Below are 26,893 nucleotides of genomic sequence, written 5' to 3' on the forward strand. Positions count from 1 at the left end.
GGCTCGGGTCATGATCTCAGGGTCCTGGGATCAAGTCCCGCATCGGGCTCTCTGCTCAGCGGGGAGCCTGCTTCCTCCTCTCTCTCTCTGCCTACTTGTGATCTCTGTCAAGTAAATAAATAAAATCTTTAAAAAAAAAAAAAAAAAGAAGGTGGTATTTAAATGGGTGTGCAGGATGCTAAATGTCCTCAAGAAGAAATGGGCCATGGGTGTGCGGATAGGGATGGATAAGCATCTCAGAAAAAGGAAGATATGTACAAATGCAAAAATGCATGCGCAAACATGTCAGGCTAATAGAGGGGTGCAGGTAAGTATCAATTCGGCTTAACAAGAATGCTTCAGAAGCTCCTTTCCAGGCCAAGAGGTCTTCTGCATACATATTAAATTTTGCAGTTCAACTTTAGGGTAGATTCACCCCAATCAAGTTCAATGGGGGATAATCTTAGGAAAAGTAACACTGCTAGACTTAAATCTTGAGCAGTTCGAACCATGGGACCTTTCTTTTCTTTCCCCCATTTTCTCTGTCCGCCTCTGTATCAGGTAGGTATACATACAGGAGCAGGACTGAAAACAGTCTACTGCTCTCAAGGCACCATAGACCTACACTGTAAACTGAAAGCATGATCGTGTCTGGAACCTTCAAAATGCTGATTCATTTCCCCTTTAAAATACTACTGAGAAAAGGAAATGGATTCTTAATTATAAACTATCAATTTGGATCTAAATGTAACAGCACAGTGGTGAGCACAGGATTGGAATAATTCTTAAAATTTGGAAAGGTGGGACACATGAGAGACAAGATACTAAAACTTCCATGACAAGCTCAACTATTAGAAGTAGGACTGGTCTGACCTGAGGAAGCAGTATTTCCACTTCATAAATTACTAATGCTTTACTTCTTTAGAAGAATGTGTAATAAGATATCTTCTTGCTAGCAGACAAGACTATTACAGATATATATATATATATATATTTTTTTAATTTTATTCATTTATTTGACAGAGAGAGAGACCACAAGGAGGCAGAGAGGCAGGCAGAGAGAGAGAGAGGGAGAAGCAGGCTCCCCACCGAGCAGAGAGCCCTTGACGCGGGGCTCGATCCCAGGACTCTGAGACCACGACCCGAGCCAAAGGCAGCGGTTCAACCCACTGAGCCACCCAGGCACCCCTATTACAGATATTTCTGTTATCAATCGCTGGAACTTCTCATCAGAATTAGAAAGCGAGAGTGGGAGTAGGGGCTTGTTCTGGGGCTTTGGGCTTCTATTTTCTGTGTCAACATGTGGGATGAACTGCTCAATTAAAACTGTGCGACTTTATAAAGGAAGTATGAATTTGTGGAATGAGATTTTTAAAGAGCAATCTGGAGGACATGTTAATGCGCAGATTTTAAGGATGCTAATTACTGGAGGTACTTATATAATCCTACCTAGCCCCCTTGATGGTATAATATGGTTCATACATAACTGGGAGACTAAAAAAAAAAAGGAAGAAAAGGTGCCTTCTTAGTGTTGTTCAATGCTTCTCAAAGTGTAACTGAGTGGAATTACTTGGGATGCTTGTTTACAATTTCAGATTCTAGTCCCCTGCCTTCCGAGAGTCTGATTCAATATTCTGGAGTAAGACTTAGGAATCTACACTTGTAACAACAGCATCAGCATCCGCTGATGCAGAAGAGAAATGCGGGCATGTGGTAATGGCGCAGGACAAATGAATGACAACACTAGAGACATCATCTTCTTAGGATATTTTCCTAAATGAATAAAGTAGTTGATTTAATAAAACTATTACTGAGTTTCTGTTATACCAATAATTTTATTATATTGATTTTGTTAACATAGTTGTGCAACTCTTGAAAGAGCTACATAAAAAGGGGAGGTTTTTTTAAAGACTTTTTATCAAACGATCATTCTGTAACAGAATCACAGCTCACTAACTTTAGAGCCCAGCAAAACTTTAAAAATAAATCATTTCTATAAAGCCCTTTTAACTGCACAGTCCTTAAAAAATACTTTTCAGGAGTGCCTGGGTGGCTCAGTCCGTCAAACAGCTGCCTTTAGCTCAGGCCATGATCCTAGGGTTCTGGGATCGAGCCGCACACTGAGCTCCCTCGTCAGTGGGGAGCCTGCTCCCTCTCCCTCTGCCTGCAACTCTGCCTACTTGTGCTCTCTCTCTCTCATCAAATAAATAAAATCTTAAAAAAAGAGAGAGAGAAGGGGCACCTGGGTGGCTCAGTGGGTTATAAAGCCTCTGCCTTCAGCTCAGGTCATGATCCCAGGATCCTGGGATTGAGCCCCGCATCAGGCTCTCTGCTCAGCGGGGAGCCTGCTTCCTCCTCTCTCTCTCTGCCTGCCTCTCTGACTACTTGTGATCTCTGTCAAATAAATAAAATTAAAAGAAAAAAAAGAGAGAGAGAGAGAGAGAATACTGTTCAGATAGTATTTTTTGTACAGTAGCACACCTCCCCACCGGTTTTCCTTTGTGACATTTCAGTTACCCGCCATCAGCCGTGGTCAGGAAGCAGATGATCTTCCGCCTCCTGACCCAGCATCAGAAGGTGAACAGTAGCCTAATGCTAGGGTCACACTGCCCATGTCATTCCTCTCGCTACATCTCATCAAGTAGCATTTTATCACCTCATATCACCACAAGAAGAATGGGTATAGTACCGTTAAGATATTTTAAGAAAGACCAGGTTCACATAAATCTCATTACAGTATATTGTTCTAACTGTTCTGTTTTATTATTAGTTATTGTTATCAGCCTTTTATTGTGCCTAATTTGTAAATTAGACTTTATCACAGGTATGTATGTATAGGAAAACATAGTATATATACAGAACAGTAGACCATCCATAGTTCCTGGCACCTACTGGGGGATCTTGGAATATACCCCCCACAGATGTGGGGGCAGGGGAGGATCTATAGTAGAATTTATCTTTTTCTCTTATTCTTTCTCTGGTATGAGAAGCATATGCTTTACTATGACCTTGTAGTCCTAATCCCATGCACCCCTACACATATATGTATTTTTAAAACAAGCTGATATTTTAAAGACTTTACATTATATTCAAATAAAAGTGATCAAAATTAATACATGCCAAAACAACAGCATCGTCATTAGACTGACTCTTACATGGACTAGTGAGTTCATCTATACTATATGGATATGTAATTCATAGGATTTGTTAGGACAGGATCAATAAAGAATTTTTATTGTGGGAGAGCTGACTAGACATGAAAATCTAATTACATTAATCCAGATATTATCATGGTATCCACTGAAACAAGTTATATGTATATATATATTTGCACATGCTTGTGTGTATATATATACACACATACACACATACATATATACATATACATAACTTAAAGCTTAGTAATGCAAGATACTTACTACTATTAATAATGTAGCTTGGAATCATTTTACCTTTTAATATTGCTGCTGAAATTCCAATGGTAGCACAAATAGGGGGGAGAAAAGCAAAGGCATTAAAGAGTTATATGGAGTAATAATTTGCCTGTGTTTGATGTGCCTACACGCATATATGGAGGAGAGAGGATCCGAGTTGAGAAAAAAGACTCAGAAAAAAAAAAAACCAGGAACACAGGAGGATTTAAGAAGATTAGAAATCCTATTCTGTTCTGTTTTTATTTCTACATCTTTACAAACATTCATCCTATTCACTTCATTGTTCTTAAATACTAGACACGTGGAAGATCCTCAAGAAGAATAAAGTAACACAAGAAGAGAAGATAACACACTGATCTGGCTAGTACCAGAGTACCACTGAACTTTTTTTTTTCCCCACTGTTTCACTTGGAAGTTACACTGAATTGAATCAATCACCTACCAAGCTGTTGGACAAACATCCCCAGGGATTCAAGAACCCTGCACAAATCCCACAACGTTAGTCATAACGTTGGAGGCATCTGCAGAGAGAAATACAGTTCTCTCTGCAGATGCCTCCAGCGGCTAGGTAAGCCCGCTCCCAGAAGCACGATGGCAGTCTATGTCTGATGGGTCACTTTCCCTCACTCCTCCACTATCCCCCGGTGTCAAACTAAAAAAGAGTACTAGTGAGACCTTGCATTTATACAATTATTTGGGTTTCAAACAGCTTTCAAGTTACTAACAAACATTTTGGCCTAGAGAGGACTACATATTGTCACAACTTAAGGCATGCTACCCTGTCCTTCACACACCAGCCAGTTTTAACTCTTGTAACTTATAAATCCTTATGTGATAAACGTACACCTCAGTGGACAGAACCTGCTAGATTTTTACTGCCTTCACCAAGACAGTGGTCATCTGATTATTGGTGGCCTGCTGAAACCCAACTACTATTACATTGTATATAATGTCATTCCATACAATCTTTTTATTCCTTATAAAAGAAATGTAAGATGTAGTGTCAGTATAATTGAACAGTGAACACCTGAGACTGTTTAAATTGACTCTCTTGATATATTAGCTATATTTTTATCACTGGGCAGAACCATAGCAGAAGTGATAAATGTCATATAAAAAATAAAATTCGAAAAACATCCTAAGTTAGCAAACAAAGCAAAATAAATGTTTTACAACTCTTATTTCCAAAAATATTTTTCGAAACCATCTTCTATTTTACCAGTTAACCAAAAGTAACTTTTTATAACTCATTTTTATTATCTAACTAGTAAAATCAATGCTAAGCTGTATAAAAAACACGTGATTTTTTACCCTTACCTCTATCTTTTGCTTTGTCAGAAAGAAGCACTTCCACCTCCTCATACTCCCGGATGGCATCCAGTATGATGCTTCCTTCTTTACTGAATAAGAACAGCATGGGGATCTTGATGTCATCTGTGTCTTTTCCATCACCCGCCATCTGGAACAGAGGGGCAGTATCACTGCTGCTCCCCTCATTGTCATCTAGCCAGGAAATGAATAGAGTAAACGTCAAAACCTCTGTCCATTAAAAAGATCTATAGACCAATCTTTATTATTTTTTTCGCCTGTTGGCGGCATTTATTTTATGCATCAAGAATCAGAAAAGTGAACATACTTTTAGAGCTCACTAATTCCATTCCTAGAAATTTATTCTGAGGAAGAACTCAAAACAAGCAAAATGATCTAGTTCTAAAGTAGTTTACTGGAATACTATTTGTAATTGTGAACAACTGTGAATTATTTTTTTTAAAGGTTTTATTTATTTGACAGACAGAGATCACAAGTAGGCAGAGAGGCAGGCAGAGAGGGGGGGGAAGCAGGCTCCCTGCTGAGCAGAGAGCCTGATGCGGGACTCGATCCCAGGACCCTGAGATTATGACCTGAGCTGAAGGCAGAGGCTTTAACTCACTAAGCCACCCAGGCACCCCTATTATAAGCAAATTATAATTAATTACTTAATGGAACACACAGAAAAACAGAATATTACTATTACATGAAAAAGTAGAACACAATAATCCATAATTATGACTAAAAACTTCCATATGCTTATAAGAAAGCCCAGAAATATAAATATTCAAAGCCTTGGCTTACAATGATAGAATTATGAATGAAATTTCATTGCTGTTTAAGATTTCCTTTAATGGCATTTACCAAACTATTAAATGATAGCTCCTATTTCTATACTGTTCACAAAGAAGAATGATGATCGTGGTTCTTCCTCTGTAAGTTGAGGTGAACACTACAGTTGTTTCACACGGGTGAGGTAACTGCTGTAGGACTGCTAAATAACTGCTTTACTGGTGAGGTGGTCACGCCCCCCTCTAACTGCGCTGCGCAGGCCAGATGAGAAGCCTGCCTGTCCCTTCTCAGAGAGCTTGCTGTGATAGGCCCTGCTAAGTGGAGAATACCAAGTAGGACTCTCCTCCTTAGCGATAATTGATTGGACAAAGCAGGGCCACCTGGCTCTCAGTCTCTCTAGAGGCCCCGGAAGTGGCACACCGCAAGACGGTTTCAGTTAGCAATGGACAGGGATCTAATAAGGGGGCACAGACTCAGGACTGAGGCTCTAATTTTAGAATGACCTGTTTGGAACTAATGAGCAAAGAGGGAGCAAGCTGGTGAGAAGCTGGAGAATGAAGCAGAACTGCAAAGAGATGCAGCGAAGAGAGTCTATGAAGAGAAGAGAGTATAGGAAGACTGAAAGATACGAGAGAGAGATGTGAAAAACTCTAGCAGCTATCATGGTTTCTGATGACTTTTATTCAGCCGAATTTCTTACTCTCACATTCAATTAAAATAATCCAGTTCCGGGGACGCCTGGGTGGCTCAGTGGGTTAAAGTCTCTGCCTTCGGCTCAGGTCATGATCCCAGGGTCCTAGGATCGAGCCCCGCATCAGACTCTCTGCTTAGCGGGGGACCGGATTCCTCCTCTCTCTCCCTACCTGCCTCTCTGCCTACTTATGATCTCTGTCAAATAAATAAATAAAATCTTAAGAAAATATACAAAAGATTGGGGTGCCTGGGTGGCTCAGTGGGTTAAAGCCTGCCTTTGGCTCAGGTCATGATTCCAGGATCCTGGGATCGAGCCCCACATGGGGCTCTCTGCTCGGCAGGGAGCCTGCTTCCTCCTCTCTCTGACTGCCTCTTTGCCTACTTTTGATCTTTGTCTGTCAAATTAAAAAAAAAAAAATCTAAAAAAATCTAAATATATATATATGTATATATAATATATATATACACAATAATAAAATAAAATAATAAAATAATCCAGTTCCATGCAGTAAACAAACCTCCCTTCTTAAACCAGCTTAAATCAATTATTGTCTCTTGCAGCCAAATGATTATTCTAAGATAATTTTCACTTTTAGTACTTGTGATAAAAAACAGCTAAGCCCTAATCTGCTCATTTATATACAATGAAAACCAGCAAAACCAAACAAAATACTTCATCAGAAACAAACAAACAAAAAAAATAAATAGGGAAAAGATGTTATAATACAAGAAATTTTCTCTTTAAAAGTGATATTTCCTGGGGCACCTGGGTGGCTCAGTGGGTTAAACCTCCGCCTTCAGCTCAGGTCATGATCTCAGGATCCTGGGATCGAGCCCGGGATCAGGCTCTCTGCTCAGCAGTGAGCCTGCTTCCCCCTCTCTCTCTGCCTGCCTCTCTGCCTATTTGTGATCTCTGTCAAATGAATAAATAAAATCTTAAAAAAAAAATTTCCTGAGAGTAAGGATCATTGCCTCTTACTTGTTTACCCACTGAACTCAGTAGAAGATTCTACTAATAACAGCTATTAAAGAAAACAAACTTGAAAAACCTTGCAGAGTATAGAATACCTTGAGAATAAGACTTCGTGGAAACCTAAACTACTCCATATGTGTTCCAGCCCTTATTTCTTCTATTTTATATTTTTTAAGTCTTGGTAAAGAGGTGTTCAAAATGATAGTGATGACAAGTTATTAAATTCTTCAATAAAAACAACCTCACAGTGTGGAAAATCACCAAGGATGAAGAGATCATTTAAGTTGGGCAGCAGCAGCCTTTTTCTGTAATTGGCCAGAGAGTGAGTATTTTAGGCTATACAGTTCTCTACTCTTACTGTTGCTCGGAAGTAAGCATACACAATATGGAACAAACAAACATGGCTGTGTTTCAGTAAAACTTCTATTTACAAAAAAAGGCAGTGATGTGGACTTGGCCTACAGGCTGTAGTGTGCCAATTGCTGATTTAAGTTATTAAGCAGAACTTCTCCTAATACTGAATTAACTACTGAAATCTCTGCACTCAATAAATCAGCCCTGAAGTGCCCGTATAGGATAAGCAAAAGGAAGAGTAAATAATTATTTTCACTGAAATAAATCCTAGTATTTTATTTCAAATGCCTTAATTTTTACTTACCTTGAATTGGAAAAGGAAATCTATCCCAGAAAGAAGGAAAAAATTCAAAATAGATTTTTCCCTGTGCGAGAAGCTATAAAAACTTTTAACTTCATAATTAGGATGTGATCTCAGGTCTTGCAGTTCTGAATATAAACTATATACTTAAAGCAAAGAAAAATTTGGGGCACCTGGGTGGCTCAGTCAGTTAAGTGTCTGACTCTTGATTTCGGCTCAGGTCATAGTATCAGGGTTGTGAAATCAAGCACGGCATGGGGCTCCCTGGTCAGTGGGGAGAGCCTGCTTGAGACTCTCTCTCTGCCTCTCTGCACCCTCCACCCTGCTCCTTCTCTCTGAAAATAAATAAACACATCTTTAAAAAGGAAAGAAAAATTTCTTTTTTTCCTGGCAGTCAAGGTCTGCTTGTTAGTGATTTTCTATGAAAAATAAAAGAGCAGAACACACTGGTTGAAATACGGAGGTAAAATGATTTGAGTTCGTAATTTCAGTGGAAAAAAGACCCAAGGAAAAAAAAATTTGCTAGGAACTAGTGCTTATACCTATGATATGTAAACTATTATACTAAGACATTTTGTATATATTATAGTCAAACCTTAAAACCACCTGGAAGATATTTATTACCACTTCTACTAGAGCTCAAAAAATATTCTACCGAGGGGCGCCTGGGTGGTTCAGAGGGTTAAGCCGCTGCCTTCAGCTCAGGTCATGATCTCAGGGTCCTGGGATCGAGTTCCGCATCGGGCTCTCTGCTCAGGAGGGAGCCTGCTTCCCTTCCTCTCTCTCTGCCTGCCTCTCTGCCTACTTGTGATCTCTCTCTGTCAAATAAATAAATAAAAAATCTTTAAAAAAAAAAAAATTCTACTGAATAAACCAATAAACTAAAGCTAAGCCAAGGTCACACCATGATCTTGCGGCGGAGCCAGGAACTGCACCCCAATGTATTTGAGTCCAAAGCCTGCATCTTTGTGGAGGAATGGGTATTTTTAATGGCTTCCCACTGGAGGTGCCAGAGTGTAATTCTTGCCTTTAGAGGGCTTTGGATCTGAAAGCACATTTTCTTACCATGCTGTTGGGTGCTTTGGGGTGCCCCCACGTTCTTATCTGTCCCAAGTACTTTTATTGGCCTTAATATACAGAAACCCCAATCTAGACTTTCAAAAAAGATATACAAGACACAGACATTATTTAAGAGAGTCACTGGATTACCCACCCATTATGCTGTCTGGTGAACTAAAAATAATGTGATGAATTCTGCTAACATTTTGACAAACCCAAGGAAAAATCCTAAAAATGATCTCCTCCCAGTGTACCCAATGGCACAGAGGAGTACTCACCAATAACAATGCCACCAATGGCACCCGCATTCTGAATGTTGCGAGCCTTTTCTGCAAACATGCACTGTCCTCTTTGTATCAAAGCGATTTTTCCCATCACTGCCTCGGGGTTAGTAAGCTCTGAACAACCATTGTATGGTTTACTGCTTGCAACAAATCCTCTGGTCTGTCAGAAATAGAAGGAAGTTAAATATCCTTTTGTCTTCTCAAATCACTCTCTAGTCAATACAATTCACCATCTAGGGCTTTACTTCATTTCTAATGATAACATATCCAGTATAAATTTAGCAAAAAGTTTTTGTTTTGAACTCTTTTGCAAATCATAGTACCCAACCAACATTTTACTGTGCTCTGCAGTTTATAAAACATAACTACTTTTTAAAGCATATAGAGCACATATATATTTGTATATAAAGCATAAATACAGTTTATAAAACATAAATTACTAAAGCTGATCTTTATAATGACTCTAAGAAAAAAAACATAGAATATCTCCATTTTACCTATGGGGAAACTAAGACAGACTTGGGTTACATAATTTACTCAAAGACACAATGTTAGTAAGTGGTAAAGTTGGAATTCATAGGCAGATTCACTTCATACCCACATCCACACTTAAAATAGCTGGGAACCACTTTTAAACCATCATTATAGGCAGAAAAATTTTTTGAAAGAGGGGAAAAATGGATTTAATCTACATGAATCTGTAAGCAGCTCTCTTCCTAGAATGATCAATCCATCCGAGAACTGATTTTAAAGATACCAACATAAAGATACTTTAATATCCCTCTCTCTCCTAGAATGCAAACTCCACAAGGGCATGATCTGCACGAGCTTCATAAACAACACACACAGCTAACATCTAAAACAGGACCTAGAATACAGTAGTACTGGACTCAAAAAAGAGCTGCTTGACTGGATGAGTCAATCTATAAACATTTAGAGCTTTAAAGTACACACACAAAAAACATCTCCGTTAGAGGGAATGGAGTTCAAAGAGCATTGGCTTTAGATAATCAGGCAACTTGGGTCTGGTCCCAACTCAGCAACTAGTTACATGAATGTGTGAACTGTTTAACAATGTAGGTATTTGTTTCCTACATTAAAACTAAGGGGCTGGGCTAGCTTAGTGGCCTTCCGAGAGTTGGCTTGGTGGGACCACAGTGTCATGCTCTCTATGGCCACCTGAGCGAGAGCATCTCTGGTTTTAGTTGTGTTCTACCTTAAAGCTCCAAGTTAGATTTCTGTTCAATGAAAGGTTCTAGTAGTTGCTAAAAAGTCCAAAAAACCATTTTTAGATAAATTAAAGATACCAAATTACAGAACAGGCCAAGAACTAGACAATATGTGAACAACATTTTAAGTAAAATTTTTAAGCATGTTGTATACATAAATTATGACTCAAAATTTTCAAGATATAAAAAAAAAATTTTTCAAGATATGCTTTTAACTTTAATCTGCTTTAATCTGGGAGAATGGATATTTGGGTTTTAGTAGATTAAATATTTAGGTTTAACAAACTGAAACTACTAAATTAGACTAAGCAATGAGACAATACTTACACAATACATTCAGTTTCAACAAGCATATTGTAAGTGTACACACCTCTTTATGTTTAGACAGATCTAGCCCAAACTGAGCTGGTCCAGCAGTTAACACTACCCTGCCAAAAAATGGATGGGAAACAATTTGTACAGCCCGTGGAGGTAGCTGCTGTTCTTTCTGTTGCTGACTTGACAATTCAATCATCTCCTGCATAAACCTCAACCCATCTTCAGCATCAATTGAACTAGCAGCCTAGGGAAAAAAAACAGATTAATTTTATCCTTTTGAAATGAAAACTTTCAACTTTCTGATGTCTTAAATACTAATGCACTATATAACCTACTCTAAAATTTCCCCTTTCGGTTTCAGTCCCTATCAATTACTTATGGCCTGATTTGTCCGAAAAATACTACTTCTGGAAATATTTTCTGAAAGTACATTTGTAATTTTTTTCAACATCTCCTTCACTGTTCTACAAACCACTTCTGATACAAATTGAGAACTGGACTTCCACCAAATGCTGAAATGTTTACTTTGCTTGATTTTTTCCACTGCTTCCCCTTTTAAGAAATAAACCTCATACTGATCCATACTTCGCTTCTTTGGAATTATGATCCAATAATCACACTAAATTCAAAATATATGTATCAGGCTTCTATTAAGATCCCAGCAATGGACTAGGAACTGGGGACAGAGTCTTTCACTTTAAGAAGTTTGTATCTAGGGCGCCTGGGTAGCTCAGTGGGTTAAGCCGCTGCCTTCGGCTCAGGTCATGATCTCAGGGTCCTGGGATGGAGTCCTGCATCGGGCTCTCTGCTCAGCAGGGGCCTGCTTCCTTCCCTTCCCCTCTCTCTGCCTGCTGTGATCTCTCTCTGTCAAAGAAATAAATAAAATCTTTAAAAAAAAAAAAAAAAGAAGAAGTTTGTATCTAGAGGATACAGACATATAAATTTACCTATGATAAAATTCTCATGTGGGAAATTAGTCTAGCAGCACAGACAAGGGAATGTTTGATTCTGCCAGTGTGGATCTGGGAAATATTTAGAGAATGATATTTGAATTGAGTCTTAACAGAGGAAAAGCTGAAGAATGCCTACCTTAGTGGAAAAAAAAGGTGGATTCCTCACACTTAACAGGAAAAGTTAACTGTACTTGACAGAGTTAGAGGACAAGACAGAACAGAGAGAAGTTTGGAGACAGAGACAAGTTCAAGACTATCTAGATATATCCAGGTTTGGTGACTTAAAGAGAATGATGCTAGGGGTATTGAGATGGCAAACAAAAAGGAAGAAAAATGGACTGAGATTGGGGCACAAAGAGATAATCCAGGTTTAGACAGAGACTGAGATGCAGACACATGTCATACATATGACCGGCAGATAAAAGCTGAATTTAAGAGTATAGGTAGGAATCAGGGTTACCTACGTACATCTAAGAAATCACACGTACAAAGATGACAGCTGAGCTTGCAGAAACAGATGTGACTGCGAAAGAAGAATACAGAGAGAAAGGGGTGCGATCCAGACTCTCTGGTAGTGCCTATATTGAGTGGCTGTGGCAAAAAAGGAAAGTTCCAAAGGAACGCACAAAGCAATAAACAGAAAAGTAGAAAAGTTATATGTTGCTGGAATGCCCTGAAAGCCAAGAAAGGGGTATATTTTAAAAAGGGTCAGTCAACAGTTACAAAAAAACTAATCAAATAAGGATTAAGAGGTCACTGGGTGGTAGTTATGCCATTGGTGGCGTAAGTGAACATGTCACTAGAGATGCTGCTCTCTCTACTGAAAAGTGACAGTAAGTGAAACATAAGGGAGCAGGCAGAAGACTCTTTAAGAAAGGACTGATATGACAACAGAGATGAGAAAAGAAATCAGAGGGAAAACTAAGGTTGTGGGAAGTCTGGATTTGAGATTAAGGGATACCATGTTGAAATTCTTTAGCAAACTGTGTTTTTTCTCACAATCAATATATTAATAAGGTGAATAAACTGAAAAATTAAAAGGTCTCATATTATGAAAGCTTTTTAAAGCAAAAAACAATAGAAGTTTCTCAAAAAGCTATGTTATTTTTCCTAGGCATAGACAAATACTTGCAAATTTTGATTTTCACAACGAATAAAAATAAAATAAAAGATTTTTGGAAACTAAAATACTGTAAACTACAGAGGTACTGAAATGAATTACTAGCTTTTAAGATTTGCTGTAAAGGGTGGAAAGACAAGGTGCTGAGAAACAGAAAACTCTGAACTTGAGCCCTACATTTGACTCTACTGATTTCAGAAAATTACCCAACCTATTCGTGATTTTTTTTGATGTTTTATTTTTTTAATTTAATTTTATTTTTTCAGTGTTCCAAGATTCATTGTTCATTTGATTTACACTAGGAAGGGGCCGAATTACATGGCTTTCCAAGATACTTCCACGTCCTAAAATTCTGATTCTCTAACTTTAAATCACATATTAAAAGTTTTTAGAAAGCCAAATGTCATTATCTTATGAAAGCTGATGAGACCAAAAAGGGCAGAGATGGTAACTAATTAGTACAGCAATGGCTTACTTGGATTGCATGTTGAACCAACTGGACTCTCCCATCTTTGAGGTGAATCAAACTCACCCCCATCTTCTTCAAGATTTCTAAATGTTCAGGATTAGTGGCCATGAAATCTCTGGCTCTCAGAGGGGGTTTAGCTCCACTCCTGAAACTCTCCTCTCTGCTAAAAGTAATTATAGGCAAGGCTTAGAAAACTACAAATCAGAACTGGGGAAAAACCCAAGACAAATAAAAATAATTTTAGATACTTGCAAAACTGCTAGTTTTAGAACTAGTAGAACTGGAAAAACTGGAAACAGCTATTTTCTCATATATAACTTAGTTTATTAAGTGGCATGGTCAAATATATTTTACAGTTACCAAAGCATGTATATTATCTACAAGTCTGTATTAGTCGACAGCCTTATAACTATCTGAAAGCACAGAAAAGGTTGGCTTGGGGATTTGTTATTATTGATTTCTTCCCTGAAAAACAAGGAAGCAAAACAGCATTTCTATCTGTGCATAATAACACTCACTTAAAAAAAAAATTTTTTTTTTAATTTCTTATTGATGGCCTTTCTAATGTAACTATTTAGGAAAAAATGAACTCATTAAGCCAAAAAATTTTATTTAAAAACTAAGAATCAGTACTTCATCAAAAAACAAAATCAAATGAAATAAGAAACTGTATTTTCACTACATAGAAACTACAGCTTAAAGGAAAAATACTTCCTACATAAACAAGATATGTGGAAGTATTTGAAGAAACTATTTTGTGTAAAAATGAACTACAGAAGTTAACTATTATATGCCACCCACTGACTATTAACAGTTCATTAAACAAAATAATCACCATAATAAATATCCATAATAAGAAATAACTTTGCGGGACGCCTGGGTGGCTCAGTTGGTTAAGCAGCTGCCTTCGGCTCAGGTCATGATCCCAGCGTCCTGGGATCGAGTCCCACATCGGGCTCCTTGCTCCGCAGGGAGCCTGCTTCTCCCTCTGACTCTGCCTTCCACTCTGTCTGCCTGTGCTCGATCTCGCTCGCTTTCTCTCTGACAAATAAATAAATAAAATCTTTAAAAAAAAAAAAAAAAAAAAGAAATAACTTTGCCATCTAACTTTACCAATGAATAACTTTTCATTAGTGATAACTACATACTTCAATATGTTTTTGGTCTAAGTGAACATCTTCTTGGCCGTTATATATTCCTTACACTCTCTGTCATTTACTAACAATTAACTTCGTTATTAACAAGTATGAAATAAAACATCTTACACTCTGATGATGCCTCTAGGACAGCTCTTATCCACCACATTTTTCAAGGGTTCACGAATACTCTGAGCATACAGTGGATCATTAGGAAAGAGAATCTGAGTGTTTGGACAAGTCCAGTCAAAATTACTGTCATCCAGTTCTGTATAATCTGAGGTCTACAATATAAAAGAATGTTACATAAATAAAAATAATTATTTTACTAAACATTATAGCATGTTCATATAAAACATTAAGTGAAATCTAAGCGTGTATAGGATAAACAATATAATAAAACAAGAATACAATAAGTGTATATAAGATAAAACTGTAAGAAAACAAAATAAAGGGGGGCGCCTGGGTGGCTCAGTGGGTTAAGCCGCTGCCTTCGGCTCAGGTCATGATCTCAGGGTCCTGGGATCGAGTCCCGCATTGGGCTCTCTGCTCAGTGGGGAGCCTGCTTCCTCCTCTCTCTCTCTCTGCCTGCCTCTCTGCCTACTTGTGATCTCTCTCTGTCAAATAAATAAATAAAATCTTTAAAAAAAAAAACAAAAGAAAAAAAAATATCAAGTGTACTTTTCTTCCTGCCATACATATATTTATTGAATTCTATTCATGAATTATTTTTCACTTGGAAAAATAACCACATAAAAGAGAGGAATAAGACATTTAATTAAAAAACATAACCTACTGTATTCTTCTTAGAGATACTTTGATTTGTAGTAGAGAGCCAAAGAGGTAATAGATGAGCTTCTGTTGTAAAGATGTAATCTTCTATGTCAAAAATAATGTCCTCTTTATCAGCAAATAGCAGGTAAAGATACTTAAACATCTCAGCCAAGAAGAAAGAATCCATCCTGAGATAAAAAGTCACAAATAAATCTAAGAACATAAAAATATCCAATGCCAACTATCTGAAATAGACAGAGTCAAGGTCAATGAACAAGTCTATACCAATTCCGATGTCCAAAGTACTATAGTATCTATCTTTTCCCCCAATGGAACAGTCTTGACTCGAAGCATATTCCAAGGGAATGAAAAACATCAGAGGGGCTGCCTACCACACAGGTACACTAAATCTTGTCAATAGTACCGACAAGATTTTTCCCATTGGCCTTCCAATGAAGGAGAGTTTTCCATTTCTTCTACAGAGAACCAACAGCAGGGAGGTAATGCAGATAAACTTTACCACTGAGAGCCATACAAGAATTCAATTAATATTAAGCTGGATAAAGTAAAACAATTTTGATGGAGTTCATTATGTAGCTATTTAAGTGATAAGCAAGAAGGCTTTAAAGGTAAAGGAAATCACTTACAAAAAAATTACAAGAAAAAAGTACAGCACAAAATCACAGGGACTACGATTATAACTTTGTAAATCTTTAAATACTTATCAAAAAGGGAACAGAGAAGAAACAAAGGGGATAAAAATATATGCGACTTTATAAATTATTTAATGTTACAATGTTTTAATTAACATTTTTTAAAAAGGCTTTAATAAAATTAAAAGTGGCAGAAAAAGAGCATAGCTGTTAGATGGAGTTATAGTAACATGGAATTTATCACATTTACTACCTCCCAAAGCAACTTGTAATTTACTGGACAGATAGCATAGTTTCACACCTCCAGCCAAGCACAAGTCCTGGCACACAGTAGGCACTCAATAAACATTTACTAAATCAAAAGCAAGTTTTAACAGTATTACTGAAGAATGAACTAGAGAGGCAATGGAACACAGAGGTAACGATTTGGGCTTTGGAAATAGAAGACTTTCCACCGACTAGCTGTAGAATCATAAGAATATTATAGAAGGACTGTGAGTTTCCGTTTATTTTTCTGGAAAGGACATAATAATGCATGTCTATGTCTAACACTGGGGTAAAGACTAAAAGAGATACTACACATTTATTATTTAGCACAGCACCCGGCATATGTAGGAGCTCAAAAACAGAGCTATCATTATTTTTCCTATACAAAATGTTTGTTTTAGAACATCTATAATCTTTCAAATTTTTTTGAACATTTTATATGTTAATCTTTTCAGAATAGATAAAACACTTCCTGTCAATCTGCAATATACTTATAATAATTTAACCTTCACTGGGGGATAGTTATTATCATGAGCAAATGCTACCTTGAGAACCACACACTGATGAGCAGGGTGTTGATTTTTGGGCGAATTCTAGAACTTACTATGAAAGAGATGGTTAGCAAACACTTAGAATAGAGAAATGGTAAAATCACTACAGTACAAATTGGGTAAGGCTAGCAAACTGGGTATCATATCATATAATTTCATTTGTATTATAAAACCATAAATATAGGGCGCCTGGGTGGCTCAGTGGGTTAAGCCGCTGCTTTCGGCTCAGGTCATGATCTCAGAGTCCTGGGATCGAGTCCCGCATCAGGCTCTCAGCAGGGAGCCTGCTTCCCTCTCTCTCTCTCTGCCTGCCTCTCCATCTACTTGTGATTTCTCTCTGTCAAATAAATAAATAAAATCTTTAAAAAAAAAAAAACCATAAATATATACATATATGTAATAAAACTATCTGGAAGACTATCAAATTGCCAACAGTAGTTATCTTAGGGCGGGCAAGCAGGGAAGTGTCTTAGGAAAGATTTTTGATATTCTTTTTGCCATTTATATTCTTTCAGTGATCATTAAGGAACATACAGATATTCCCATTTTGAAAATTGTATATGTGTATGCTCGTGAGCCAGGGGACAGCACTGACAGATCTGTAAGGGAATAAGCAACCAGATGCAAAAAACTTGCAACCTGAAAGCCCTCAAATGTCATACCACAAGGTATACTAGTCATGGTCCAAACCAGAATTCTTCCCCAACAATTTAGATGGCAACTTTTTAAGGTATGCCTATCGAAACTGCAGATCACTGGAAACAGGTAATTTAGGTAGTATCTTAGATGACTGAGATGAGATTCAAACTCCCTTCTAGGTCTAGAAACACACACACACAAACAACCCAACAAAATCAAATTTTGATAGGCTAAGGATAAAGTTCGAAGTTTACAACAACAACAACAACAAAATCGCTTTCTTTTTTTTTTTTTTTTTTTTAAAGATTTTTATTTATTTGTTAGAGAGAGAGATACAGAGCGCAAGCACAGGCAGACAGAGTGGCAGGCTAGAGGCAGAGGGAGAAGCAGGCTCCCTGCCAAGCAAGGAGCCCGATGTGGGACTCGATCCCAGGACGCTGGGATCATGACCTGAGCCGAAGGCAGCCGCTTAACCAACTGAGCCACCCAGGCGTCCCACAAAATCGCTTTCTTAAAAGCAGGTTGGGGAATACCCATTTGTCAGGCCACAGTTAAGTAACTGAAGTGAACTGGCCACAAACTCACTGTGAGCTGAATATAATAAAGCTGCTCAGAATCTAAAGCTTCTCTGGTAACACAGAATGATGATTAGTAGTTCTCGACCTTTCGCTGGGCCAAATGCAGGAGAGGTACAATGTTGCCATGAGAAACAGTGAGTTGATGAAGCCCTGATCCTCAGCTGGATGGAGGACGAAAGCCCATCAGCTGCTCAGAAAATTAGCGACCTCACAACTGTTCTCGAACAGTGATGTTTTGCCAGGCACATCCTGAGGATGGCTAATTCTGGACATGATACTTTAAGAGATACTCTAGGGCGCCTGGGTGGCTCAGTGGGTTGAGCCGCTGCCTTCGGCTCAGGTCATGATCTCAGGGTCCTGGGATCGAGTCCCGCATCGGGCTCTCTGCTCAGCGGGGAGCCTGCTTCCTCCTCTCTCTCTCTGCCTGCCTCTCTGCCTACTTGTAACCTCTCTCTGTCAAATAAATAAATAAAAATCTTTAAAAAAAAGAGATACTCTACATACTGGAATATAATCAGACTGGGGCAAAGGCTGTGGTGAACGGTCTAGAAACAATGTCATATAAGGAATATTTACAGGTAAAAATAGGAGATTGCTAAATTTACAAAACTGGAACTCTCTACATAGAGTAAATCATGCCTTGCTCTGTAATTCCTCAACCTGTTACTCTTTTTTCAACTATAGCATAAATCACCTGGTTGTAATTGTATCTTTACATACTTATCTTCACTAACTACAAGTCAAGGGAGGGCAGGAATGGGTTCTAATTTCTCTTCCCATCCCCACAAGTAAGTGCAGTGCCTGGCATTCAGCAGGTGCTTAATTATTTTGTTCCTTGCATGAGCTGTCAGAATAGCACTGCGTTCAAGAGCCAATCTTCCTTGATAAGAATTCTAATTACTAATTGTGTGATCTTCGGTAAGTTCCCCAACCTTTCTGTGCCTTGGCTTCTTCACCTACACAATGAAGATTATAACAGAAATTACACATCAGAGGGTTGTTGTCAAGATCAAAGGAATTAAACAAAGCAGGGGCTTAATCAGAAGAGTGCCCAAAATGTAGACAGCAGTAAATAAATATTAAAAATAAATACACAGCTTGTTGGTATCTACATGCCTACTTCCAAAAACCTATCCATTTCTCACCAGCTACGATCAGGGAAGTAGGTCTCAAGCCTCATTAACTATTATCTAATTACTCTCGAGTGAAGGACTAAGGACAGCTCTGAGTAGATGATGAGGGCTGTGTCTCACCTGCCTCTACCCCTCTGCCTGAAATTCCTTTTACTACTGTTTTCTCATCCTTATCTTGAAGGATGATACAGAAGCCTCCAGAAACCCTCCAGGGACTGTCATATCCCAATCTTTAATACGTTTCATGGCACATTTACAAAGTAGTAGCATCTCTTTATCTGCCTATTCTCAGTGATTCAAAGATGGAAAAGACATGTCTTCTATCTTAAATCCTCAAAAACTAGTATAACTCTGGCACATAAAACACTTCATAAACACCTGTGGAATGAACATTTGGTAACCAAATCAACAAATGTTAGTGTTCATTAGAGATGTGCTGCTAGGTTCTGGATGGTTAAAATAACCAGATAAGTAATTCTGGAATAACTGTAATGTTAGTGAATATCACAGTAACCAAAGTATGCTTTTTACAGCTCGAGTATTTCATGCCATCCACATCTATCCGATATGTGATGAAAGAGAAATTGACAATGGTCTTCCCCAGCCCTTCAAATCGGCAACAGAATAAGAAAGAATACACACATTAACCAAGACATGCTTTGAGGAATTCTTGACTAGCAAAAATCATAATCCAGATCATTCGTCATCATCTTGATAATTTCAAACATTGTACATAATATAAAAACTATTAACACAGGACCCCCTCCCCGCATTCCTAATACTCCTAATACCAAGGTTCTGATATTTAACATTTATTTATTCATCTACTTAAAAATCATTTAAGCACCTACTATATGCCAGGCACTATGATAAAAATACAGACTGTTCAAACAATTTTAAATAAGCCCATTCAAGAGTTTAAAATATAAACACAATGAACTACCTTTTGCATCTTCAAAAACCTTTTGTAAAAGCATTAAGTGTATCTGAATTCTAAGAGTTGTATTTTGTGTTGTTTCAGAGTTACCCTGAGGAAAGGGGATGTTAGGAATTGTTTTACCTGTCCTCATGACTTCCAGTACGAACATCCTTCATGGCAGCAAATCCGCAAGGCACTCTAGCATATTTATTTAAATTTTCAATAAGTGTTTTCCCTACTTCAAGGTAGTAAGGATCTCCTGTAGCCTATTAAAAAGGAGAATATATGTATACATATATATAGCTTATATATTACCATATACCCACTCATTTATCAGGGATTTATTGAGTACCTACTAGGTGCTTAGGCATTGTATCAGGCACTGGAGTATATGTTACATAGAACTTAGCTCTGAAAATAAGCCAGGGATCTGCTTTATGGAATATAACTGGAAAGCTGTCCAATTACATTTCTCAGCCCTTTGATAAAATTTTCAAAGCCCAAAAAGGTAAGAGACATGCTTTAGAAAGCAGCTCTAAAATATAACATTTTTCTTTTTAGAAATGTTTATGTAAATATTTTGAAAAGACACAAAACTTAGGTGTCAATTCTTCTATCTTTCAATAATTATGGTCTAGATGAATGAAAACCGTAACATATCCAATCATGATAACATTAAAACAAGGACTTTGAAAACCCAATAACTATTACAAGGTAGTGAGATATCCAACAGAGAATGGGGACTAAACAGCAAAAAGAGAGGTAAAAGAGCTTACTTTATATAAGAAGTAGGTACTTTCTGCAAATTCTGGTCTTAAAGGATGTTGAGCCCAATGTACCCTGAAATCTGTGGTAAATGCCTAGACAAAACAACATATAAACAGGTATAGAAATGTGATTAAAAAATAAACAACTGGTTCCAGAGTATACAGTATATAAGTTAGACTATAAGAAAATAAAATTAAAATATTGGTAACAATTTTCATCAATAAAATGAAAATATTCATTGCTTAAATCATAATTCATTTTTGCTAAAGTGCTATTTTTAGCAATTAAAGTATTTCTGTAAATGATCATTTTGGCTATTAGGAAGCGTAGAGAAAACTATGAAACTCAGTAATGCTACTAAATGGGTCTTTGTGTTTTCTTTTTCCTTATCTCCATTTTTTCCTCTTAATTATTATTATTTTTTTAAAGATTTTATTTATTTATTTGACAGAGAGAGATCACAAGTAGGCAGAGAGGCAGGCAGAGAGAGAGGAGGAAGCAGGCTCCCTGCTGAGCAGAGAGCCCGATGCGGGACTCGATCCCAGGACCCTGAGATCATGACCTGAGCCGAAGGCAGCAGCTTAACCCACTGAGCCACCCAGGCGTCCCATTTCCTCTTAATTATTAAGTCCCTTGTTCTATTTCTATTTTAGCATTTTAGTATATTCTTTCTTTTGTAACAACCTCAAATCCTCTGCAGAGTGAGACAAGGCATTATTTAAAAATAAAACTAGTCTCACTTGAAATTATTCACTAACAGAGCCAACTGGTTTAAAAAAAAAAAAAGATTAAAATAAAACCAAAACCTTTATGGGAACCAAATAAAACTTCATCTGTGATAAGATGTATTTAGTTGAACCTTGGTTTATTCTCAGTGGATATGAATTTTCTACAATGCATAGGCCTACTTACCTGAAGTCTAATAAAACTATACTTTCTCAAACAAACACTTACGGAAGCAATCTAGGGGCATCTGGGTGGCTCAGTGGGTTAAAGCCTCTGCTTCTGGGGGCACCTGGGTGGCTCAGTGGGTTAAACCGCTGCTTTCGGCTCGGGTCATGATCTCAGGGTCCTGGGATCGAGTCCCACATCGGGCTCTCTGCTCAGCAAGGAGCCTGCTTCCCTCTCTCTCTCTCTGCCTGCCTCTCTACCTACCTGTGATCTCTGTCAAATAAATAAATAAAATATTAAAAAAAAAAAAAAAAAGCCTCTGCTTTTGGCTCAGGTCATGATCCCATGGTCCTGGGATTGAGCCCCACATCAGGCTCTCTGCTCAGCGGGGAGCCTGCTTTTCCCCCCTCTCTCTCTGCCTGCCTCTCTGCCTACTTGTGATCTCTGTCAAATAAATAAATAAAATCTTTAAAAAAAAAAAATCTCTCTAGTTGGTGGGTATATGTAAAAGTTAGGACGAGAAAATATGTATGTAATGGCATAGATTAGGAAAGGCTGAGAAATATTACTTTGGGTTGTTTTCTTTTTCACAGAGGTCAGCATTACCTTAAATTAGACTTCTCTTAATACATGAGAAAAAGGAAAAACATATATAGTACTGTATAAACCAAAAACTACTTAATTAAATAAACTATTTAACCAGGAAAAATACAAATAGGAAAGAATAAACCAATCCTGAAAATAACATTTGCTATCTTTAAATTAGCAATTTATAATATATGTAAATTAGAATTCCAAAGATGATGTGCTTACCTCTGGTAGGAAATTATGTTTTTTTATCACCTGATATAACATTTCATGAGTTTCAATAGCAGGTCTAATATCCCCCTTTAAGACCTAGAAGTCAATAATAACAACAAAATTACCTAATAAAATAGGAGTTGACTTTATCTAGAGTCATTATATAAACAGAAAAATGTATATTAATTTTAAAATGTGACTCCATTTTGGTAACTCAATTTTAGAGATCACATATGCACTTAATTATTCTATGTTAATACTTTAAAAGCACAGGTTTTTTGGTGTGGGGTTTATTTGTTTGTTTGTTTGTTTTACCTGCAAACCTGGAAAAAAGGCAAGCAAAGCATCCATCCAAGTTCGAGCATTCAGCATTGGCTTGTGGATGTGTACATCAAGCAGAAGAGGTGGCTGGCTAATGTACCTCATTATGGCATCGTAGTGCTAGAAGATCACAGTATGTGTTCATGAAAGTAGATGAAAAAAGATGTATTATTCTTAAAAACAGTAATTAAATCTCACTGTGAAGAAAGTTAACCTGAATTTATATATAAATACATTTACTTATAAGCTATGTAAATATTTAAATTATTCTATATGGAAATCTTTCTAAAATATAGTATATATACTCCCCTGTGTTAAATCTGATGCAGAATATTAAAGACTATAGTTGAATATTAAAGACTATAATTAATAAAGAATCTTCTGAGGGGAGATCCTATTGCTGTCTTGTGGGAATGGCCCATGGCTGTGGCCAAAGGATGCTTTTATGTCCTCTTGAAATATAGTTATAGGCTTCTGTATTACAGAATTAGTTGCATTTTTCTCCTGTGTATAGGAAGTTTGGTCCCTTCTCAGCTAATGTAATACTCTGGTGGAGCTCACCACTACTTAAATTAATGTATCTAATTACTGTTACCCCTCTTACAGTCTGCTACACTTTTATATTCTTAAAAACTCTTTTCCCCCTTCTTTTACCTTCTAGGTATTTCTCAGATTTGACAAAAACAGGTTGAGCTGTTAGTCAATACATGAGCCAATTAAGAAAAACCTATCCTGGTTCACTTAAAAAAAAAAATCTTGTTATAATCTAATAATATGTGATCTTTTTTTTTTTTTTAAAGTATTCAACTGGTAACTTATTAGGTCTCTTACTGGTTTTTCCTAACTCATCTATTATTTAATAAATATTATTGAGTATCTGCTAGATGCTAAGGCATTGTTCTAACACTTCAAATGCACTAGCTTATTTAATGCTTCCAATAACTCTATGATAATACTAATATTCCCATTTTGTGGATAAGGAACAGAATTAAATAGTGTAAAGTTACTTGCCCAAAGTCACAAAACCAGTGGTACACCAGGATTTAAACTCAAGTGGGACAAACTCTCCTACGTTAGCCACTATACCATACTGTCTCTCAGTAATGTGGGTGAACTGATGGGTGCACAAAGAAATTATAAATGATGTTGAAAAGAATACAGTGATATAGCTGATGAGTTTACTGTACTGATTTCAATTTGCTTCAGTTACAAAGGCAATCCGATCAGGTTCAGTAATCCATCCCCTTCTCCCCTAAAAATATGCCTGTGGTTCTGACCCAGACTTAAAAAGAGTTATTGACCTGCTTTTGAAATGAATACTAGTTTCCCTAAATCTCCAAAGCCCTGCATGCATGGTGTGATCAAGGACTAGGCCAAATTTCCAAGATTTCAACAAGAACTGGAGTCCAAAGGAGAAAGATAACTAGTAATTTATTCCAATAAATTCACTTCCTTGTATAAAAGATTAGGTAAACTCAAATCTACTTATTTTATGACTTACTGGCAGAACTCAAAAACTTCTGAAAAGAGATGAAAATAAAATTACTTTGTAAACTAATTTTTGGAATGTATGTAGCTTTGTCCTGCCCTTGTCCAACATCATCAGGGAATACTGACAAAAAAACCAATACACATTTTAAAAAGATTGTTTCTCCAACTGTCACTCAGTTCAGTTTCTATCAAAATCTGGCACTCAAATAAAATTGGCTCTAAAGTTACTATAAAATTAGATCAACTTACTGTATTAAATCTTTCCAGAAAACTGTCATCTCCAAGCAAGACATAGGCTTTCAATAGATATTCATAATAGGAATCAATCCCTGCTCCAACTCCACTATCTATGAAAAAAATACATATAAACATGGTTTTTATTAAACAAGTCTTAAAACCTCTTGACAGAGTACAAGTGAGGATAGGAATACACTAAGAATGAAACGTCAGTGGCGCCTGGGTGGCTCAGTGGGTGAAGCCTCTGCCTTCAGCTTGGGTCATGATCTCAGCATCCTGGGATGGAGCCCTGAGTCAAGCTCTCTGCTCAGCGGGGAGCCTGCTTCCCCCCACCTCTCTGCTGCCTCTCTGCCTACTTGTGATCTCTATCAAATAAACTAATTAAAAAAAAAAAAAGAATGAAACGTCTAAACATAAAACTATTTAAAAGTTCAACATTTATAGAAATATTAACCTGACTATATGAATAACAATGGTTCCTTGCTGATATCTGTATATTTACAAAAAAAGAATCTTACTTTGCAAAACTCGTTACATAAGTCTTATTTAAAAGCAGGAGATAATAGGGGCGCCTGGGTGGCTCAGTAGGTTAAGCCGCTGCCTTCGGCTCAGGTCATGATCTCGGGGTCCTGGGATCGAGTCCCGCATCGGGCTCTCTGCTCAGCAGGGAGCCTGCTTCCCTTCCTCTCTCTCTGCCTGCCTCTCTGCCTACTTGTGATCTCTCTCTGTCAAATAAATAAATAAAAATCTTTATAAAAAAAAAAAAAAAAAAGCAGGAGATAATAGTTCTAAGAAGTTTTTCAAAGTTCATTTTCTCAGTGAGAAACTCCAAAAAGGAAACATTAGAGAGGACCATTATACGTTTTAAAAAACATTTAGATCCTTAATCAGTAAGACATCAATCTTTAAAGTTAGAGTAGATATGAAATCAAGACTGCTGCTGTTTGGAGGGTCCAATTTTAATTGCTGCGACTTCCTCCAAGATCATCACCGAGAACCAAAGGAAACCGTAAGAAGCCTGGCAGCATGGGCAGGGCAGGTAGGGAAAGGGTGGTTTTGGCCTGGAGCAGAAGGCAGCTGGACATGACTAAGAAAGAATCAAATAGGAGGGAAACTGCTAGAGCTTTGCTCTTGCTTCTCCCAAACCACTATCTTAAGACACACCTCCTCCTCCACTTGCTACAACTCAGGTCTCCTCAGGTCTCCTCAGGAGTAAAATCAAGACAGCACTGAAACCCTGCCTAAGGAATTGAACAAAAGAGGTGGGAACTAATTTTAGACATTCTTTCCCCTACCTTTCCTGGTGATTTCTGAGGTTGGTGCGTTTACAATTTAAATTACAACTACAATTACAATCTTAGAAATCCCTATACCCAGGGACCATGCCGCATCAATGAAATCAGACTCTCCTGGGGTCCAAGCATTGATATATTTTTTAAAAATTCTTAGAATTCATCCCTAAGATCACTGGGGATGACAGGGATTGGAATCTGACCTTCTCACAGAATAGGTGAAAAAGGAACATAAACTTATATGCCAAAAACATTTAAGCAGCATGACTTACTAAAAATAAAAAGAAGGTGCTGGAATGAGAATTTATCAGAAGAAGAAATAACAAAACAGGCACACTTACTTTAAATGATTTAATTTTAAAATTAGCCTAGTAGACATACTAAAGATAGGGAAGATACTAACAATATAAAAAAATAAGAAAAAAAATTTCAAGTAAGCTCTCCATCTTACATGGGGACTGAACTCATGCTCTATCAACTGAGCCAGCCAGGTGCCACACAAGAAAAATGTTTTAACCAGGCATAAATATACAGAATAAAAAATGAAACAGTTAAAACAACAAAGCAGATGGGACATATAGCAGAAAGGGTGAGGCTGAGGCAGAGATCAGCAAATTGGAAGATCACATGTGGCAATCTTCCAGAAGAAAGGAAGGCAGAAGGAAAAAAAAAGAAAATATAAAGATAAGATATATGGAGCAGAGAAACAGAATTGATTTAGATAATAGGAAGTATAAAAAGAGAGATTAATAAAAATGAAAAGAATATCTAAAAAAATAAGACCAGTTTTCAGCAATTAAAAACAAAGATTTTAAGGAGAAAGGACCCACAGAATATCCAAAGGAGAGCTAAAGAAAAGTCTACACCTAAAATTACAGACACATTTTTAGAAATTTCTCTTTGCTTTTAATATTCCTAGTCTTCCAAAGAGGAAGAATAGATCACACACATAAGGGCATAAAAATCAGAATATTTCTCGTTTTTTAATAGGATGTATGAAGACAACAGAATTGTATTTTCAAAGACTTGAAGGAAAAGAACTTAAATAGAAAATTTTATAAATATCCAAACGAACACTCAAATATGAAAGCATAATAAAATTGTTGGATATAAAAGGCCTCAGAACTATTAAAAGCTACTGAAAACAAGGATAAATAAGTAGGAAGGAAGACAAAT

At 37.2% G+C, this 26,893-nt stretch overlaps 1 protein-coding gene across 9 annotated transcripts in view; it reads right to left on the reverse strand.

The window, feature by feature from the left end:
* The window catches only part of EDEM3 (ER degradation enhancing alpha-mannosidase like protein 3), a 78,831-nt gene that overhangs the window by 12,484 nt on the left and 39,454 nt on the right, over window positions 1–26,893 (reverse strand). For 3 of the 9 annotated variants that reach the window (XM_059412766.1, XM_059412765.1, XM_059412764.1), the window contains exons 9-20: window positions 24,438–24,535; window positions 22,692–22,817; window positions 22,389–22,472; window positions 20,693–20,776; window positions 20,058–20,182; window positions 15,199–15,364; window positions 14,532–14,686; window positions 13,273–13,429; window positions 10,777–10,968; window positions 9,172–9,337; window positions 4,731–4,916; window positions 3,399–3,446 (exon numbers count right to left, since the gene is read on the reverse strand). In XM_059412766.1, the coding sequence (XP_059268749.1) occupies window positions 3,399–3,446; window positions 4,731–4,916; window positions 9,172–9,337; window positions 10,777–10,968; window positions 13,273–13,429; window positions 14,532–14,686; window positions 15,199–15,364; window positions 20,058–20,182; window positions 20,693–20,776; window positions 22,389–22,472; window positions 22,692–22,817; window positions 24,438–24,535 (1,587 nt within the window). The remainder of the gene's footprint in view (window positions 1–3,398; window positions 3,447–4,730; window positions 4,917–9,171; window positions 9,338–10,776; window positions 10,969–13,272; window positions 13,430–14,531; window positions 14,687–15,198; window positions 15,365–20,057; window positions 20,183–20,692; window positions 20,777–22,388; window positions 22,473–22,691; window positions 22,818–24,437; window positions 24,536–26,893) is intronic. The other 6 variants (XM_059412772.1, XM_059412767.1, XM_059412771.1 and 3 more) reach the window with 6 other exon arrangements.

The sequence above is a fragment of the Mustela nigripes genome, chromosome 10 (assembly GCF_022355385.1).
Source record: "Mustela nigripes isolate SB6536 chromosome 10, MUSNIG.SB6536, whole genome shotgun sequence".
NCBI lineage: Eukaryota > Metazoa > Chordata > Mammalia > Carnivora > Mustelidae > Mustela > Mustela nigripes.